This window comes from Barbus barbus (genome assembly GCF_936440315.1).
Source record: "Barbus barbus genome assembly, chromosome: 11".
In the NCBI taxonomy this organism is placed as follows: Eukaryota; Metazoa; Chordata; class Actinopteri; order Cypriniformes; family Cyprinidae; genus Barbus; species Barbus barbus.
The window spans coordinates 24,102,047-24,122,169 of NC_136739.1; the positions used below are offsets into that span (position 1 = coordinate 24,102,047).

Sequence of the window (20,123 nt, forward strand, 5' to 3'; positions counted from 1 at the left end):
GTGTGAACAGTCATTTAGTTGTTTTATTTAAAGAGCACTGCAGGGATGATGTATTTTTGTAGGTCAAAACCAGGATAAGAGCATTTTAGCACATCCGGTTTTATCGTCCTGAAGCCAATTAATTTTTTGAATGGGCTTTGGGTTAAAAATCCTGAAATAAGGTTTGTGGTTAACCCAATGTCAAGATATTTTCACATTTATCCTACAACAAAATACACCTGTAATAACCTCTTGTGATATTTTTAAAGCTTTTACTTGTCTTGAAACAGATGTTTGCTAACAAGTGGCTAAATGGGACTACAGAAGTTGTTGGGAACATTAAAGCTTCATTGTATTTATAACTGCATAGTTTATAATGAACTATTCTAACTCAAATGTTTAGGGAAAATGCTTTGAAAATAAATGAAACTGAAAGAGCTAGTTTTTGGAAGCTTAATGGGCTTATAGTTTGTTGATAGTTTATGATTAGCTTTATATTTCTGGCTATTGCATTTAGGCTTCAGAATTGTTGTATTCATTCGTGAAGATTATCATGATGAACAAAATATTAAAGAATCATAAACTTTTGTTTGCTCACAAAGCTTATTTTCTGCAAGAATTCAAAAATCCAATGGAAAATTCTATTGGGTTTTTGTCGAGAGTACCAGGGGGATGCTAACTTCCGTGTTGGCCTAATAAATATGTCATCACTGCAGCACTCTCTGAGTGTGTTTTTTTTTAAGGAGTGGCCTTTTTCTGTTTAATTCAAGGTTACTAAAAAAGAACCTACCAATGTCATGCTGTGTTTTACAGCACCTCTGACAAAAAATAACATTCTGGTCACAGCAACCTGCTCAAGGTGAATTCTGACAATCTCTTGCCTCTAATACATTCCATGTGCACCTCAAGTGGTTGACCTCCCCCGAGTTCAGACAGCAAGATACAGTTAATCAATATAGCGCCCGACATGCGCAAAGTGGGCAAGAGCTGAACTGTGACCCTGAACTGTCATCGAGCCAGCGGTATCGGTGTGGTGTGGGTGTGCATTAGAAAAAAGGATCTATACACTCACAGTCTGTTTCGCAGGTTACCGTCCCGTCACTGGGGCAGAAGCGAGTCTCCACTTTACGCTTGCCTAGTTGAAGCTCATGAGGGTCAGCCAGTTGGGCCCGGCAGATGTAGCGTACTCTTTGCTCCTGCCGTGCTCCTCCCTGGGTTATGTTCACTGGGACCCAAGGGGTCCATGGGGTGTTTCGGCGCACCTCCGGACAGGACTCCAGATTACATGCCTGGTACTCCTGCAATGGGGAAGATTGACAAAAAGATGACATCATCCAGATGCTCATTCCTCATGCACAGGCGACATTACTTCACCTCTTAAGATGCACGTGAAGCTCATTCTTGTGCCATCACTGTGAACAGTTAATAAAATTTAATGGCTCCTTGCTAGACACCCAAGGGGGTGTTACAGTTCTTTGCAAGGAACGTTAATTTGAGTCCTAATTAAGTCGATTAAATTTGAATTAATTGCAGCTCTTAAGAGAGACGGAGAGCAAAGAAATCTGTCCGATTTAAAATGCAAGAGCAAAACAGCATTTTAGCAAACTGAATGCTATTTTGATTTGTCATGATTTTTTGTCGTATAGAAAGACGCATTTCAGCATATAACCGCACAAAATGTTTTGTTGTGATGTGATTTGTTGACAACATAAAATAAACCCTAAAATCATTTAGCGTAACCTTCCTGGAGTTCAGTTTACTGTCCTTTTAAACCTTTAGTTAGTCCGTTTACTCTTGGGACCCAAAATTTATTTTTGTCCTGTGTAAATTCATGTGTTTTTATATGGCTACCCAAGTGAAAAATAAACATGCTAAAATGTATTAGAAATATATTTATTTAAAGCTAAGTATATTACAAATACATTTAGTTAATACAAATTCACTGCAACTGTACTTTTAGTGTAATGAACTGGTATACTTAAAGTCTTACTAATTTTGTAACTAATTTTGTACTTGTACTTTTGTAAAGATATACTGAAATATATTTGAATGTGCTTAAGTGGAAATATTGTAGGTATACTTCAGGTACACTTTAAATATCTTGCATTTAAAGACCCATATTATTCAAAGATCATGCTATCTTCATCAATAGTGACATTAAAGCACATTTTAGGCTTAATATTAAGAAATATGCATTGTGCACAAGTAGTACTCCAAATAAAGTTTAATTATAATTTTTATATCAGTAAGTCTCGAGCGATATGTCAGTAAATATGTTAATAAAACTGAACAATACTTAGTTTTAAACAAATATTTAATATATATATATATATATATATATATATATATATTTTTTTTTTTACAAGGGATTAAAAAAAAATTGTGTGCAAATAGAAACAGTATATCAAAGGAGAAACCGAGGCAAGTATTGACACATTTACTCTAATTTATTTTAGGTTTATTTTAAGTCTATCTCTTCAAAGGCATGTCTTATTTCCTTTTCATTTGTAAGGTGATGAATGTAAATAACTACAAGGTCATTGGCAGACCGTGTGGAAGATCAGCTTAATGTAAGTGACAGTCTCAGAACTGCATAAATCTTCTAAATTAAACAGTGCGCTGTGTATTAGACTAGTCCACTCAGTCTCGCCTGAATCACAAATGAGCTCCACTTTTACAGTACATCCCACATATCTTTCTGGGAGGAGAGCTGCTTGGTTATCACAGTCGAGCAGGAGGCTTCAAGGCTAAAGCGTGTGTGTAAGTGTGTGTGTGTACTTCAGGTGTACGTACCAGCGCACATCCTGGACAGCTATTTCCATTCTCACAGTTCCTGGAGCGAGAGTGCACCCCTCCTCCACACTCTGAGCTGCACTTAGACCAGGGTGACCATGATGACCAGAAGATGGGCTGAGGGCACGACACCTTCTCATTGCAGAATCTGGTGACCAAAAATGTGTTTTACTTGTATCATGGGTTTAAGTCAGGCCTGCTCCGAGTTGATAAAACTCAAGAGAAATGTTTAAAGGGGTCATATTATAAGAACAATTGCCACAGGTTTGACAACATTGGATTTGGTTATGAGATACTTGTAAAGCTGGCATTTTGATGTTACTGACGTCCAACCTACACTACAGGCATCACATTTGACAGCTTTGGCAGAGGGGAAGATTATCGGATTATAATGCTTTTAAATTTAACTTGCACTTAAAATGCACTTAGAATGAAGTTTTTAATAACATTTTTATATTTTCTGTTTTCATTTGAATTTGACTTAAAGTTTCAGCAATTTTGTGGTATTTGTATTTTACTACATCGAGTTAAACTAAATTAAAATGAGAAATATTGCCTTGTCAACTAGCTAAAATAAAAAAGTTTTGGTAACTATTTACTTAAAGCCTTTATGTATAATGCATTATAAAAGTAGCCATAATGGATTAATTATGCCTTGTAATGCACCTTATAATGTATTTTACATTATCATGAATAATTGTAACCACAGTTAATACATTACAACATTTCTAAATTTATTGTTACACTATGCATTTTAAATTTGGTTATAATTATTTCAGACAAGATACAATGTATTACAACGCATATTATGAATAATTATAATGCATTATACCCTTTAATAACCTTTAATAATGCACTGTACCTAAAGGCTTTAAGTGAATCTTTATTAAATATAATTATGATATGTTTCAGGTCTTGATTTTTACATTTATATGTGCAAGAAATAAAAACTCTCTTCTTACCTCTGTTCTCTGCTTTGCCCCACACACACTCGGCCACCATGCCTGGGCGAAGGATTGTTACAGGATCGCTGGCGGACTTCAAACCCAATCTCACAGCTTGTGCTGCACTGGCCCCAGGACGACCAGGGTGTCCAACCTCCATTCCTGCAGAAAAAGCAAAGAAAGAAAAAACAGTGAGCATCAGTGAACCTTGGCAAGAAGTGATGGGTACAAGCCCATTTTCTCATTTGGGATATAGAAATACTTTTTTTTTCCAGCAGCACTGCTGCATTTGATAAGGCTAATGTGACGTGATGGAAGAGAAAGAGGACAGGTTTGGTAAGGAATTTTGATCGGGAAACATTCTCAATTTGCTAAAGTGCTTGGTTCCTGCAGCGCATCTCGTGTGATGAGAGAACTGCCACTTCTGGTAAAAACACAATTCAGTTTCAGCACCTTAGATGCAGGATGGCAGCAAACGAACAAAAAACAGACTGTAGAAACGCTATAACTGAATTTTAATTATTTGGCTGATTTATTCCTATAAGGAAAAACTTTTCACTTGCCTTGAGCAGTTGGACACCTCAATGGTGGGACCCCCGCAGTTTTTACCTCCGCAACGAGGGGGCGGACTATCGCAAGCCCGTGATCGGCAAAGACACGTGCTGGTGCCTTCGCCGTCATCGTGGCTACAGGGTTGCCATGGAGCCCAGGGCCCGTATGCGCCATCTGTGGTTTGGTTCCTCAGCTGGAATAAATGAGAAAAAACGTGTGAATTTGAAGGTTGGGTGCGTGCAGAATCTCAGTCCTAAAAAATAATGACCACAAAGCAGCTGCCTCAAGTGATGTTATCAATCATGCAGCATAGCACCTTTCACGCAACACAGATTTCAAAGCTGCAGAGGGAGACTGTCTGAGCACTATGGAGACGGCAGACATGTGTCTAAACATCAGTCATGCATGAGGCAGTGAGTGAGGTGGACTCTTTAAACGGCTGGTCCTTACCGGACAGGCAGTGATGTTCTGGAACCACTGGCTCATGTTAGAGCTGTCCTCTATGGTGGTGCAACGGCGCTGCTTTCGGTCCCAACCACAGTAAGGGTCTCTTGCATCCAAACACATCCTAAAATAGAAATAGAAAAATAGTCCGGAAAAAGAGAAAGGGAGAGAGAGAAAAGAAATACACATGGGCTTAGTGCATGAATAGTATTGGTACATTATAGTCAATTTTAAATTTGAATTGACCTCATTTATTTATAAATGCATGTTCCTAGTCTTATTACGTGATTAATTCCAAAGACATAAAAATTATTTTTGCGATCTTTAATCATACTGTAACTCTCTCTCTTTTTTTAAACAAATTAATACTTTTATTCTGAAAAGATGTTTTTAATCAAAAGTGACAGTAAAGACATTTATAATGATAAAAAGTTTTCTATTTCAAATGAATGAACTGTCTATTTATCAAAGATTTTTGACGAAAATGCATCATAGTTTTTACAAAAATTATTAAGCAGCACAGCTGTTTTCAAAATTGGTAATAATAAGAAATATTTCTTGAGCACCAAATCAGCATATCCTGAATTATCCGTGTGAAACTGAAGACCAGAATAATGAAAATGTATCTTTGCCATGACAAGAATAAATTACATTTTAAAATCTATTAAAATATAAAACACACACACGTCATAGAAATTAATCAGCATATCATCTAAATCTAAATTATATAAATTCTAAAAGATAGTATTTATTTATTATATTATTGTTATATATAAAATTAACTATTATATATAATTAAATATATGAATATATATACATATGAATCAAAACTTTTCTGCTGACATCAGTCAGTCCATGAAGGCTATTGGATAAATGTCAAATGCATTGTTTTAGCTAAACTTAATTTTGGCAACACCCACTTTTCACGATCCAATAAATTCTCAGAAAATAACTGGATGAAGTCAAGTTGAACATCCTGCTGCATTCATAAAAAAGGAAAGAAAAATGGGTGCAAACGGCAATTCACATTGACTTTTAAACTGAAGAGACATCCAGCATCCGCTTCCCTTGCCCAACATTGCCCAACCAAGCTTCCACATTAACTGACAGCAGCCCTAGGCGCTACATTTCCCTGATACAAATCTAAACCACGCCTGGGAGAATTTGCCATCCTTTCTACAAAGCCCTTGCTACGCAACACCTCGAAATTGATTAAATATTTGTAAGCTGCTAAAAAAAGAGGCCTAATGAGGTGTAATTAAATCTAAACCCACTAATGAAGTTAAGCCATGAGTGCCATTTCAAGGGCTCAGGAATTTGGGGCGGTGTGTTAGTAAAGCACCAGCAGCCTCACAACCTTCCCTTTAGCTTGAAAGGCTTGTTTTTGGCACAAGTGTATCAGTTTGTTTGTGCGGGCCCTCTGGCGTTCCAGCCTCAAGGTTGAGGAAACACACAGTGTTGATACAGTGCAGAGTGCCAAGACTGAATCCTGCCGAGAAGGGAGCTTGAACTGGGTTGAGTGCTAAACCACTCCAATGCTTCAACTCTGTCAGGAACATCAAGGCAAAAGGAAAATATCATCCTTCAACAATTCAATTTACATTGATTCTGGACGACCCTCTTTTGTCATCATGTGTGCAGTGTTGTTTAAAATCTATACCAGGGGTAGGCAACGTCGGTCCTGGAGTGCCGCTGTCCTGTAGAGTTTAGCTCCAACCCTAATCAAACACACCTGAACAAGTTAATCAGGGTCTTCAGAATTACTAGGGCTACAGGCAGGTGAGGTTTTTTTTCAGGGTTGGAGCTAAACTCTGCAGGACATTGGCACTCCAGGACCGACACTGCCTACCCCTGATCTACAGTCATGGCCAAAAATATCGGCACCCTTGGTAAATATGATCAAAGAAGGCTGTGAAAATTAATCTGCATTGTTAATTGTTTAAAAAATTCACAAAAATCTAACCTTTCATTGGATAATAAGAATTTAAAATGGGGGGGAAATAAATGTTTTTCTCTAATACACATTGACCACAATTAACGGCACCCTTTTATTCAATACTTTTTGAAACCTCTATTTGCCAGTTTAACAGCTCTACATTTTCTCCTGTAATGCCTGATGAGGTTAGAGAACACCTGACAAGAGATCAGAGACCATTCCTTCATCCAGAATCTCTCCAGATCCTTCAGATTCCCAGCTCCATTTTGGTGCTTCTTCTCATCTGTTCACTTCACTCATTTTCTACAGGGCTCAGGTCAGAGGACTGGAATGGCCATAGCAGAAGCTTGGTTTTGTGCTCAGTGACCCATTTTTATGTTGTTTTTGAGGTTTGTGTTTGGATTATTGTACGGTTGGAAGATCCAAACATGGCCCATTATAAGATTTCTAACAGAGTCAGTCACTTGTTGATTTTTTATCTGTTGAGATTTGATAGAATCCATGATGCCATGTGTCTAAACAAGATGTCCAGGGCCTCCAGCAGAAATATAGGCCCACATCAAAAATACAGCAGTAGATTTCATTGTTCAAATGGGGTACTTTTTATCCCTGTGTTCACCAAACCCATCTTGAGTGTTTGCTGCTAATAAGCTATTTTTTTTGTTTTATCTGACCATAGAAGCCAGTCCCATTTGAAGTTCCACTCGTGTCTGATAACTGAATATGCTGCAGTTTGTTTTTGAATGAGCTAGGATAATTTTTCTTGAAACCCTCCCAAACAACATGTGGTGATGATGTAGGTGCTGTTTGATATTTTTTTTTTTTAAGGTTTTCTGACCCCGAGACTCAACTATTTTCTGCAATTCTCCAGCTGTAGTCCTTGGAGAGTCTTTAGCCACTCAAATTCTCCTTCTCACAGTGCATTAGGATGATATAGACACATGTCCTCTTCCAGGCAGTTTCATTGCCCTGATGGTGGAAATGGGAATTTTCACTGCTCTAGCTCTTTTCTTAAAGCCACTTCACTAATTTGTGAAGCTCAGTTATCTTTTGCTGCACATCAGAAATATATTCTTTGGTTTTTCTCATTGTGATGGATGATTAAGGGAATTTGGGCTTTGCTTTTTCCCCTTCTATTTCTATTTCTGTGAAACAGGAAGCCATGGCTGGATAATTTCATGTTCATAATCACCTTGGAGTGCTCAAAATTGTGAATATGAATGGGAATATACTTCAGAGATATTTTACTCATAAGAAATTCTAGGGGTGTCAATAATTGTGTCCAACGTGTATTTGAGAAAAACATTTATTTCATAATGATATTTCCCCCCATTTTAAATTCGTATTATCCAATGAAAGGTTAGATTTTTGTGATTATTTTAAATAAAAGATAAAAAGGATTAACAATGCAGATTAATTTTCACAGCCTTCTTTGATCATATTTACCAAGGGTGCCGATATTTTTGGCCATGACTGTATACGAGTTCTCTTTTTCAGTGGAACTAGGGTTGTCATAATACCAAAAAAAAAAACATTAAGCAGATACCAGTGAAATTTAATTACCAGTGATTTTTACACCAATTTCACACAAAAAAAACCCCAAAACAAAACAAAAAACTACTAAACATAATGCTTTATTTAAAAAGTGAAATCAGAGTACTAGTATAGTAACTCAAGAGCAATGGTAGGTTACTCTTTGTATAACTTTACTTATGTTACGAGTAAATCAATTAATCATTATTCATCTGATTCGTTCGAAACCACTGATTCAGTAAGGTACAAAACAATTGAATTATTACTACAACCAGTTGGTTCAAAATTCTGAATAAAATAAATAAAATAAATTGTTTATTTATAGTAAATATATTGTTACAACCTGTGGCTCCAAACATATTCCTGGTCTAGGGGTATGATTCTTGTTTGGGTTGCAAGAGCTCCCAGTTTCAAATCCCAGACGAGCCCCCATTTTGTTACAACCTGTGGCTCCAAAAGGCCCCAACAAAGGAACGGACACATACAGACATCAAAAGTAACTCAAGAATTATTAACAGAATAGAAAATTAAACAAACGAGTGTTAATGTAACCATCAGTAAAGTCAGTGATGTAGAGTAAGGTGTATCCATGATATGTAATGGACTGTAGCCCAGATTGAGTGGTGTTGTGTAACGCACAATGGATTGTCACAATATATATATATTTGTGTATATGTATATATACATACTTTTTAAATATTTAAATATTATTAGTTTACTAAAAAAAAGAATTGTTATATTTACTATATACTATATTATCCAAGTACATATTTTTTCCTGTTATAACAGCAATTTGATGTTGAATTACCACGTTCATGTTTTTTGAGTTCACAGTTGTTTTCTAAAGTAAGCAAGCGTTTTCAATTAATTATCTATAGGAGCTGAGTGGCAGGCTCATGTGGGGGATTGTGGGATTGACAGTAGAGCGGAACAACCAGTAAGAGCATCAAAACATTTAGAAATACTCAACTTTATGCAAAACTGCTTAAGTCATCTGGATTCAGTCCTAAGACTTTTTCAGAAATGGGTGCATGCAGTGTGACTTCTGCATCCTGTCAATATGAGTATACAAATATGCACCAATTGCATCAGACTTGAGGTGCATGAAACAGGCCTGATTATCATCTTCTCGTTAGTTTCTGAATATAACAGCAGCTATAATGAAACAGGAATAAATAACAGTAAATTAGTTCAAGCACCCATAGAGTTATACAGTTAGTGCACAATTGAGGACATAAATGACTCCGGCCAATTAAAAGGATGTGAGGATGGAGAGAATAACAATATCTTCCTTGCGCACATCTAAGGCCCAATTACCCCCCATTACAGAGGGCAGAAACACAAGCCCTCAGGGCGCTGACCTGCGAGAACTACCCATTTAAACAAAAACTTTCGCAGTGATTTCATTAATTACATTGGAAAGATCCACTCCCGTGAACCAAAGTGAAAGCCAGCCGTCCATGTAATCTCTTAAGACTATGAAAATGTGCCGGCGTGGAAGGAATGCTGATTTGACACTCCGGTTGGCATACAGCAGTAGCCTGTTTTACTGATGAGCTCAGGAGACATGAACACGGCCCTGGGGCACTGCCAGGACTCAGCTGCTCTCAGGACTGTGCCAGCTGACCTAGTGAGAAAAAAACTGAATTAATGGCCTCCTGAAGGTGTTTTTTTTTTCTCCGCAGTTCTGCAACTTACACTCCGTAAAGAGAGATTTTCACAGGCTGACCACCGTCTCCGAAGGAAAAGAACAAGCGCAGCAGAAAAACTGCCGTCTAGCCTTGCAACCAGTCACACAGCTCACCTTTTTTAAAAATAGATTGCTGGAAAAAAATAAGTTAGTGCACTTGAGGGCCAATTCAAAGAATTGCACCTTAATTCAAGGTTCCTGTGCATGGAAGAATGCTAATACAAAAGGAACACGAATCACACTGTTGTATAATTTAACATGGCTTCCTTACAGCACACCGCTTCAGCAGCAAAGCCAGAAGACATTGCTTGTAAAATCTTAAATAGTGCAAAAAATAAAGTAACATAAAACAATGTGGCAAGATAGTGGACAGAAGACGATCAATCTTTCTTTCTTCTTGTTGGTTTAATAGACATTTTAAAGTCATTGGGAGGGCTATGAAAAAATACTGTCTATTTTATAGGCCTTTAAAACAGATGAACAAAGGCAAATAGTTATTGCCATCCTTTTAATAGCAATTCATGACCTTTTCGTTGTAAACAAGGGCCGGGGTTTTATTTTTTATGGATGCACTATGCTAAGAATCAATAAAACCAGCTTCAGGTTTTCTAGCTAACCATGTTTTGTCACACATTTTTGTATATAAAAAACTATGTTTATCAATTAAATTATCTGCATGTTAGATACAGTACTATTAATGTATTCCAGTGAAATAGTACATAAAAATGATCTCAAATAATAAAAAAAAACATTTAAAAAAACATGTTCTCCATATAACCCCCCTTTAATATTTTGTTTTTTTTAGGAAACCGCCAGAGCCAAACAGGTCCCATAAATTTCAGCTTGAGAGATTTCCACACACCAATCGTTGACAGCTTAGCACAGACAGAGATAAGATGGTCAGATGCTTTAATGACTTCATCTCAGGAGAAGAAGAAAAGATGCTATTTGTCAGAAGTTCAGGACAGCGGGGTTTGAGACATATTGCCTGTCTTAATCAAGAATGGGAGAAAGCGCATGAGAAAAATGGCTTCAATTTTGGGACACTGCCAGTGGAGAGTCAGTTAAAAGCCAGTGGTAATAAATGCTCTCACCTTCTGATTACTTTCTTTCTCTGCCTTTCCTCTCTCTGCAGCTCCTCCAGTTGCTCAAGTGCTGGGCAGCGTGCTCAAACAAGCTGCAAGCTCTCAAACCCGGGGTTTTTAGCACCCTGTTGACAAGCTGGTGGCAACAGGAGCTGTAAATTGTTTGGTTCAGACGGGGCCTCTGAAATGAGAATTTCTTACTGGCTGGCTATAAGGCTTAGCCACAGGTAAAGGACAAAGTGCCTTCAGGAAATATATTTATCACAACATGACCATGGGATTTGATGATATTACCATAGCAAGGCACAGTAGATTTGTGCTGTTCAAAATTACAGTAATTATGAGTTTTTGACTGAAAGAAAAACATTCAAAGTTGCACTTACAAGTTGGAAACTGCAATGTACGATTAAATGTACTAAGTTACATCTATATATATTTCTCTTTTTTACAATCTGCTGCACTTTCTTAGTTCTTATTTTAAAAAGCATATAAAGGTGAATTAAAGTAGTGATAAAATATTTAGCTGTCATCAACACAACCACAAATGGAATTTATGGCATTATGAGGGCTGCTGTGGAAACAAATAATTTGAGTATGTGCTCAGAGTAGAATCTCAGGTTGTCAGCTTGTAATTGCGCTAATTTTAACACAACATGAATGCAGCATTATTGCAGAGACAATTATGTTGGTGGAACCTAAGGTTAAGCACACAATAGTCGTAGATCATGTTTCCATCTCTGCGGAGATCAAACCAACAATTTTCCTTAAATCGTGAGATCTAAGACTTTCATTAGATTAGTTGCACAATGCTTCTTTGACTTGTGAGTCATTAAATATTCCTGTTTATTATTATGTCTTGTTATATTAGTCTATATAGACTGCCATTCAAAAGTTTGGGGTCGGTAAGTTTTTAAAAATGTTTTTGAAAGTCTTATGTTTACCAAGGTTGCATTAATTTGATAAGAATACAGTAAAACATTAATATTGTGAAATATTATTACAACTTAAAATAACTGTTTTCTATTTGTGTGTATATATATATATATATATATATATATATATATATATATATATGTATTAAAATGTATTCCTATTCCTAAATTTATTTTATGTGTCCTTGCTGAAAAAGTTGATTAATAACATTTTTACTTGTGTTAATATATTCAAAAAATGTCTTCATTATTTTGAACTATTTTTACTGTTTTAGTTTTTACATTAAACAATTTGAATGTACTTGACTACAACAGTTCTGATGATAAAAAATTACCCTTTTAAGTAGCTTCATAGCATATGCAATAATAATAATAAAAAAATACATAAAATATTGTCACAAGGCTTAGAAATACTCAAAAACAAACTTTCAGGTCCAACTCTACACCCCACCATCCATTAAGCAAGAGAGGTCTAAAAATTGCAACATGTAGTGACTGCTACAGCAAAAATCCCCCATAAATGGATGCCATCATCCAAAATTACATCCTAAATAGTGACCAAGCATCTCTGTAGACATGGGTTTGCCACATCAGAAGAAGCAGGAAAGGAAAGCTGTAAAAACATATTTGCGGTTTTCTAAGTAACGCTTGTGGTTTGGGTTGTTTGCTGTATGCTCTGTTTGCTATAGATGTTTGTAACCTCAAACCCACATTCCTAACAGCGCTCGAAGACTTCATCATCTCATCATCTACACATCATCATAACTGTCAGCACTAACTGCGCTGCTGTCTCTAATTAGGCTGTTGAATGTAAAATACTTCATCAATAACAGACCTAATTATAGCCATAATTAATTTGATGAAAATGAAGCTGTAAGGATTTGTCATGATCTCAGGTCATGTTGTTTTTTCACAACCCATTTTTTTTGTTGTTCATTGGAAAACATTTGGAACTGTATGTTGTTGGCTGAATCAGGGACAAGTGAACCCAAAGACAGTCTAATTATTCAGTACTTCCCCAAGACCAATTAGTCAAGCAGTCGTTTTTGAAAATATGCCGTTTACTATAAGGTCCATTGCCACATATGTGTTAATATCAGAAGTAACTTTATCCCACCCTCACCACCAATACTCAGCGTTTTGCTGTTGCTGGTAGTCTCGCTAAAAACCCAGCCCATCAGCTTCCCCATTTGTTTCATCCTTGATTAGGAATCGCCGTCTTTAAGATTATCGATCTGGCCCAGCCGGTTGGTCCCTTTAGATCCCGTCAAACAATCAGCCGGCTGATCAGAGTAAATTAGTTTTGATCAGAGGCGAGAGGCTAAGGTCCATGAACATGAGCAGAAAAGAGAGTTTCGAGGGATCAAACATAATTATCGCACTGCTTTCAAGCCAGAGCCAACAACAATGCAGATTAAGTCATTAATAAACACTTCTCCAAAGGCAACACCAGCGAGACTTTGGGAGCGTTCTCTTTGTCTCTTTTCATCTGTAAAGGAAAATAGCGGCACAAGGGCAGCAACTGTGCACAGAAGCAGAATGATTTTAAAGTAATTATACGCCGAGCCGTTACATTTTGAAAGCCTGCTATTCTTTTTTGTCCGTTTTGATTGATTCGATTTGTTTCCTTGCAACAAGGGCAACACAGAATTTGTCTCTCACATCACTTATGCAATCTTACAAGCCTTATTTGCATTTGACCTACAAAAACTTTCTTTAGATTGCTTTGGTCCAAACACGATTTGCTAAACAACAATGTGTCTGGTATGGCTACAATAAGGGGTGTCAATGTAAAGCCAATTTTTTTTGTCAGAATTAACAAAAAAGTAATCAGATTTACATTAAGTGTATAATTAGGTATTATTAGACATAAATTGTTGCACTACGTGACATATCAGAGTCATTGTGACATGTTTCTGCGACATCTAGGCTCTGAAAAAGCAAATATAATCTCTTTCTTCTGAGGAACATAAAAGGAGAAATTACGAAGACTGGTGGTTACTTATTCCAAAAAAAAGACACTAACCTGGTTAGCCTGGTTCATTTTACTTGTGTGGTCATTTTGTGTTCCATGAAAGAAAGAAATAATGGCCGAAATGAAGGTTTATTTTTTTCATGTACCACTAAGGCATAAAATGTTGGTATAGTACTATATTTAAAAAAAGTTTTTTTGATCATTCTGGTCGCATTGAGCTGTTATATGCTAAAATATTATTTATTTATTTGTAATTGTGGTAAAAATATGGTCAAATTTAGGGATAAATATGGTACAACTGGGATCTATGCAAAAAGAGTTACAAAATTTTAAATATAGCAAAATTGGGCTGTTATATGCTAATATATTTAATACGATTTTAAATAAATATAAAAAAATGGGCTATTCTATGCTAAATGTGTTGGGTTATTTTTGAAATACACTTGAAATATGTCTTACAAATCTAATAAATGTCTTAGCTAGATCTAAATCAAGAGGATTTATATCATCGATAGATAATCGCAATATCGCCTAGCCCAAAAATTTGCTCTGTATTAAAGCATTAGAAAAATAGCAGTATGACTTTGTAAAGATACTTTGAAGCAATGTGTTTTGTGGAAAGTGCTATACAAATAAATTACTTGACATTCAACACTCCATAATATAATCGATACAGTCTCTAGAAGCAGCTATCCAAAGCTCAAGGAGAGGAAGCTGACTGGTGCAGCAGGAAATGAATAAAAACCTCTTGACCACAGCTCATATACAGCCATGTCACACCTCTATGACATTTCATATGTGAGTACAGCATTAATGCAATGTCAAAGCTGCGCTGCTGTATTGTGTTCAAAGGTGAATGTGCTCAGGATATGGCAGAAATCAAAGGGAAATTACGGATTAAGGATTAAGGACTCTCTTCTCTGGCCTGCCCTTGGAACCCAGTGTGATTGTTCCTCCCTGCTGGGTTTTAAATAGAGCTAGCAAAGTTCGCTTCCGCTCCATCTCTCACATCTCACCTACACCTTGCTTAGTATTCAACACCTTCAGCCTTCACCACATAGCCTTGTGGGTGTTTCCGTGCATGGGAGAGAGTGTGCACACATATTGAGAAGTGAAATCAAAGTGCTGACTAATCACCAGCTCGCAGTCAAATTTGTTTGCCCTCACAGAAAACCCTTCACTCGAGACGGCACCCTTCTTCTTTCCTTTGAACCCTCCTAGCTTCCTTTATCTCTCCCTCATTCATCCAAACCCACACTCAATCTTTCACCTTCATGCACGGCGCACAGAGAGAGCGGACAGAGCGCTCTATCTGCTCCTCTGGCAAATTGAGCCTGACTGTTGTCCCCACCCTGCATTTGGAGTAGGAAGTTGATGGAAAGCTTTGATAGAATACACGCGGGCTGTCAAATGGCGCTCCTCTTACTGCTTCGGTCACCTGTGAGGAGGAATTTTTTTTCCAATGACAGATCAAGGGTAAAATTCCACAGAGGTGGGTAACAAGAGCTCTTACCAATGTGAAACGAGCCATTCATGTACATCAACCTGGGTCTGCTGTCATCCAACACCTACAGTCTAATGAGAAAGCATGTTTTGTCCCTGAAATCTAAAAGGCCCAAAATGCATGCATCAAGTTGTCTAAATACTAGGAATGGGTCATACTGATTGACTTGTGAAGTTGACTGGTTTATCTTGGTACACACACAGAGACATTTTAATGTTCATATTAATGTAATATTCATACATTGAAAATATTAATATCATTAAATATATAGTGATGTTAATAATATATATATATATATATATATTATTTTTTTTTTTTCTCTCCAAAAAGTAAAGTAAATCAGATGTGTATATAAAATACATTATTCTAAATATTCTAAATGCTAATTTTTAAAAGATTAAAGTGCTTTGCTAAATACTTGCATTGTACTTAAATACTTAATACCTGCATGGTAAAATTTGGGCAATGTGTTTCACCATGAGTGTTGTGTCTTTAAGACAGGTTAAAACCCCTGCAATCTGTTCCATTCTGTCGCTGTTTAGCTGTTTTTGAACCCAAGATCAACCTTATGTCAGCATCCCCTAAAAATGCATCTAAGCAGGTCATCAATGAACCTAAAACCAAAACAATTATTTAAATAATCAACTAGTAGCTCAGACAAATCAGCAACCAGTCCATTTTGAAAATAAATAGTTTCACATTTCCCAGCCTATCACCTGCATATGTCAGATGAATGAATGATGAAATATATGAAGTTGTTGATTGTTAAAGGGGTCATGAACTGAGAAATGAACAATCCTTTGATCCTTTGACATATAAGAGGTCATGGTTCTATAAAAACATCCTGTAGGTTTCAGAACTCAAAACTTTCTTAGTTTAAGAACAGCTTATATTGCAGCCAAATGGAGCGTTCCGATGAGGGGGGGGGGGGGGGGGGGGGGGGGTAAACAGGACAGAAAATAGCCTATTACTTCTAAATTATGATGTAAAAATCTTGATACATTATAAGGGGACCTCAGAGAACAGTACAAAATAATATAAAAGGCAGTTCATGACCCCTTTAAAGCTGTTTGCTGCACAAAACACACAGATGAAACATGGCACTCACAATTCTGTTTTGTAGCTGGAGCACCTTGCCAGAGGGATCTTCAGCACTTTGTCATTCAGGCCCACAAAAAGAGTCCTGTCGCCATGGAGAATCTGAAGGCTAAGGATTGGCTCCCGCAGACCAGGAGGGAAGAGATGCATCTCCTCCAAGTAGCAACCTTGCAGGCTCTTATTAGTGGTTGCCAGGGCCTTAAGAATAGTTCCATACTCTGATAAGTCAGAACAGAAGGCAAAGCATAATTACACAAGGCTGCATAACTAATTCTAACTAATACTATTTATATAAGGATTTGGTGGTAAACTTTTAGCAGACGTGACTTAAAAGGTTTTTGTGCAAAAGAAAAAGACAAAACGGAAGTGACTAAATTTGACTTTGATTAGTTACCTGTGCCTATGTACATAACGTGGTGCAAAGTATCCTGCCCCTGTACAATGTCAACAACCAACTTAGAGAACCGCACATCATCCTGCCAAACCAGCGGGTCCACAGAAACAGGCTGAACCACGTCATTCATGAGGTAGAGCCGCTGGGCGTCCTGCAGACTGCGTTCAGTCAGTCCTTCATTAGGCCCTTCTTCCTCTATGGTCCCACACTGGTAAGTGTCATTAGGGTTAGACTCATTAGTTAGTGTAGAGGTCAAGCAGGGAAATGCAAATATGAACTCACAAAAAAACTTTCAAACTTCTCACCATGTCATTTTATAGGAAAGTAGACAATAACTGTGAATTACCATGCATGCAGATACACCCAGCTGGTATTGAGCAATTACTCTCACAGTGCCAGGCTGATAGAATTTATCTATTGGCTGTTTGTTTCAGACACACACACAGAGAACAAAATGTAAAAGACATTCAGGGGGAATGATGCACCTGGAAGTTAGGGATGGGGTTCGGAGTGGGCAGCCACGTGGAGCGCGGGTTCTCCTGGGAGCGGAAGGGCCCGTTAAAAGCCTGCGTGATTGCGCTGAGGTTGTACGCGCAAACTGCAGAAGCAGCAATGCTGTTCCTGGATCACAAGAAAGAAAGATGATTACAATTTAGTACTATGAAAACATGCAATATGTTACTACATATAATATAAATAGATATCTAAATACTGGTGATCTAGTTTCAAGTAAATGTGTGTGTGTGTGTGTGTGTGTGTGTGTGTGTGTGTGTGTGTGTGTGCGTATGGTCTTTCGTATACTTAATATAAGTGAAAGTGAAAGTGAAGTGACGTGTGGCCAAGTATGGTGACCCATACTCTGAATTTGTGTTCTGCATTTAACCCATCCAAGTGCACACGCACAGTAGTGAACACACACACACACACACCCGGAGCAGTGGGCAGCCAATGCTGCGGTTCCCGGGGAGCGGTTGGGGGATCGGTGCCTTGCTCAAGGGTCTCCCCTCAGTCGTGGATATTCACTCCCCGGGCGGTATATAATACAATATTAAAGATATTCACAATGTTTAGTCATTGGTTCTTTAATATTAGGTCTGCAGATAAATGCAATTTACCTTAAAACCCATTACAGTGAGAATATTATACTTGTATGTAATTTATAGTAGAATACACTATATATTAATACATTATTATATATTATTTTAAAATTGTATAATATATTTTAAAATATATTATTTTAAACTTTAATTAAATAAAATGTTTATAGAAATTATAAATACTAGTTTTTATATATTTTTTTTCTATATCCTAACAATTATTTTGTCAAAAAGCAAAAATAAAACGATTAAAAATCAGTTCTGAATAATGACTAACAACTAAAAAAGTATCAGTACCATCATAAAAATAATTATTGATCTCTAAAATATGATAGCATGTATTTTCCCACACACAGCATACAGTTGTTAGACCTTTACACTTCATGGCCTCAAGGCTGCACAGACAGTTATACAAATCTGTAATCTCGAGACAAACATAAAAGTTCATAATCGGTTCAGCCAGGCAGATCTTGTCAGCTTCTTCTGGCATGAAACATTCTCAAATGCATCGTGACTTAATTAACTCCATCGATTTGAGTGACAGGTGGCCCAGAGACCCAAGTAAGCTGTCAGGAGCAGAGATGAGCTCCACAGTGAATGAATTGGGTGGTTATTCTTGTTACCAAATTCACACTGAATTTTGTACAGATGACAGTGCCGTTTCAGAAGCTGTTGAAGTGACAAAGAAAGGACAGAGTTTTGTCTTGTTACCCTGAGAAATGTCTCCTGAGTTTTCAGTATTTACAGAGTTCAGAGGGATGCCAGAAGCCCTTAGGAACCAGAGCTATTATAGTCACAGCAGGTGACTATGAAGGTTACAGAAGATTATATAGATATTTATATGTCACAAGGATACACTCATGCAAAAAAAAAAAAAAAAAAATTCCATGGGATCATTAGAGGTCAACTAAGAGGATCACTGAAAAGGGGAAGTTATTCTTGTTATCAGATTCATTGTTGTGTGCTGTTGAGACCGCACATAAATGAACAGCAATAACTGTGGTGGTAACACAGAAGCCACAGACAGATGGGCCCACGGGCAGAGCTCCAGGAGGGGGACTCGGTCTGCCAAACGCTGGTGTCTGGCTCGGGCTCTTGTTATGTGGCCTGGTGAGGCATGGACTTGAAGAAGATTCAAGCCTGGTTCTGTAGCTTGACCCTGGGGACTATATATGAGGGGTTTGACATGGAAAGTTAGTGTGGTAAAACAAAAGGCTCCTGGCAGTGCAGCTCAAAAAGCTGATGTGCAGATGAAACATAGGCTATAAACCGGTCAGCCCTAGGATGCGAGGACAGAGCAGGTTCTGACAGGACAGCCAATTATCTCAAGCTATTTCTCCTCTTTCACTCTAGCATTCAAAAGCAAGACTCTGAAACTTTGTTATGAGAAACTACAAGTTTTTTTTTTTAGATTTTACCTCTATAGAGATAGGAAAGTGCTAGTGAGCTGCTTCCCCGCTGACTGTCTATATAGTCAGCTGCCTTCTTCACACAGCAGCAGAATACAGTTGCCAGTCTTGTTTTTTTTTAAACTTCTAAATACATTTACATTTACACATAGTTTGATTATATATAAAAGTGACACCACATTCTAATAACTCAGGACTCAAACCCGCTAGTTGTCTGCCACATCATATAGTGCAATCTTCCAAAGATCCAGTTGCTTACTCTTTCTTATTCAGTCACTGTAAGGCCAGTTCACACCAAGGTTGGTAACTATAAGAATAACAATAATGCTTTAATAATCGCTCTAATTCCTGAAGAATAGAGACAACTACACCTGATATTTCAATTCAAATTCTTACTAAAATTCATAATTGTAAGTGAGCCAAATCTACTTCGATTCTGAATTTTTCAAACACTTGTGATAAAGGTTACTTGAGATAAAGGTTTTTCTCAAATACACGTTGGCCATAATTATTAGCAACCCTGAAAAATTATTATGAATAAAATATCTATGAAGCATATTCACATTCAGATTAATATTTTTTTAGCACACCAAGGTGACTATGAACTTAAAATTGTCCAGCCATGACTCCCTGGAGTATAAATTTATTTTTGTATGAGTATAAATAGGAGGGAACACAAAAGCAAAATATCCTTAATCATCCATAACAATGAGTAAAACCAAAGAATATAGTTCAGATGTGCAGCAAAATAAGCAAAA

General features: G+C 37.2%; 1 protein-coding gene across 1 annotated transcript in view; it reads right to left on the reverse strand.

The window, feature by feature from the left end:
• The window catches only part of LOC306876664 (semaphorin-5B-like), a 149,673-nt gene that overhangs the window by 17,137 nt on the left and 112,413 nt on the right, over window positions 1-20,123 (reverse strand). Inside the window, exons 10-17 of the mRNA XM_079428003.1 lie at window positions 17,345-17,480; window positions 16,860-17,067; window positions 16,476-16,683; window positions 4,719-4,836; window positions 4,280-4,461; window positions 3,735-3,878; window positions 2,773-2,920; window positions 1,052-1,277 (exon numbers count right to left, since the gene is read on the reverse strand). Of these exons, the coding sequence (XP_079284129.1) occupies window positions 1,052-1,277; window positions 2,773-2,920; window positions 3,735-3,878; window positions 4,280-4,461; window positions 4,719-4,836; window positions 16,476-16,683; window positions 16,860-17,067; window positions 17,345-17,480 (1,370 nt within the window). The remainder of the gene's footprint in view (window positions 1-1,051; window positions 1,278-2,772; window positions 2,921-3,734; window positions 3,879-4,279; window positions 4,462-4,718; window positions 4,837-16,475; window positions 16,684-16,859; window positions 17,068-17,344; window positions 17,481-20,123) is intronic.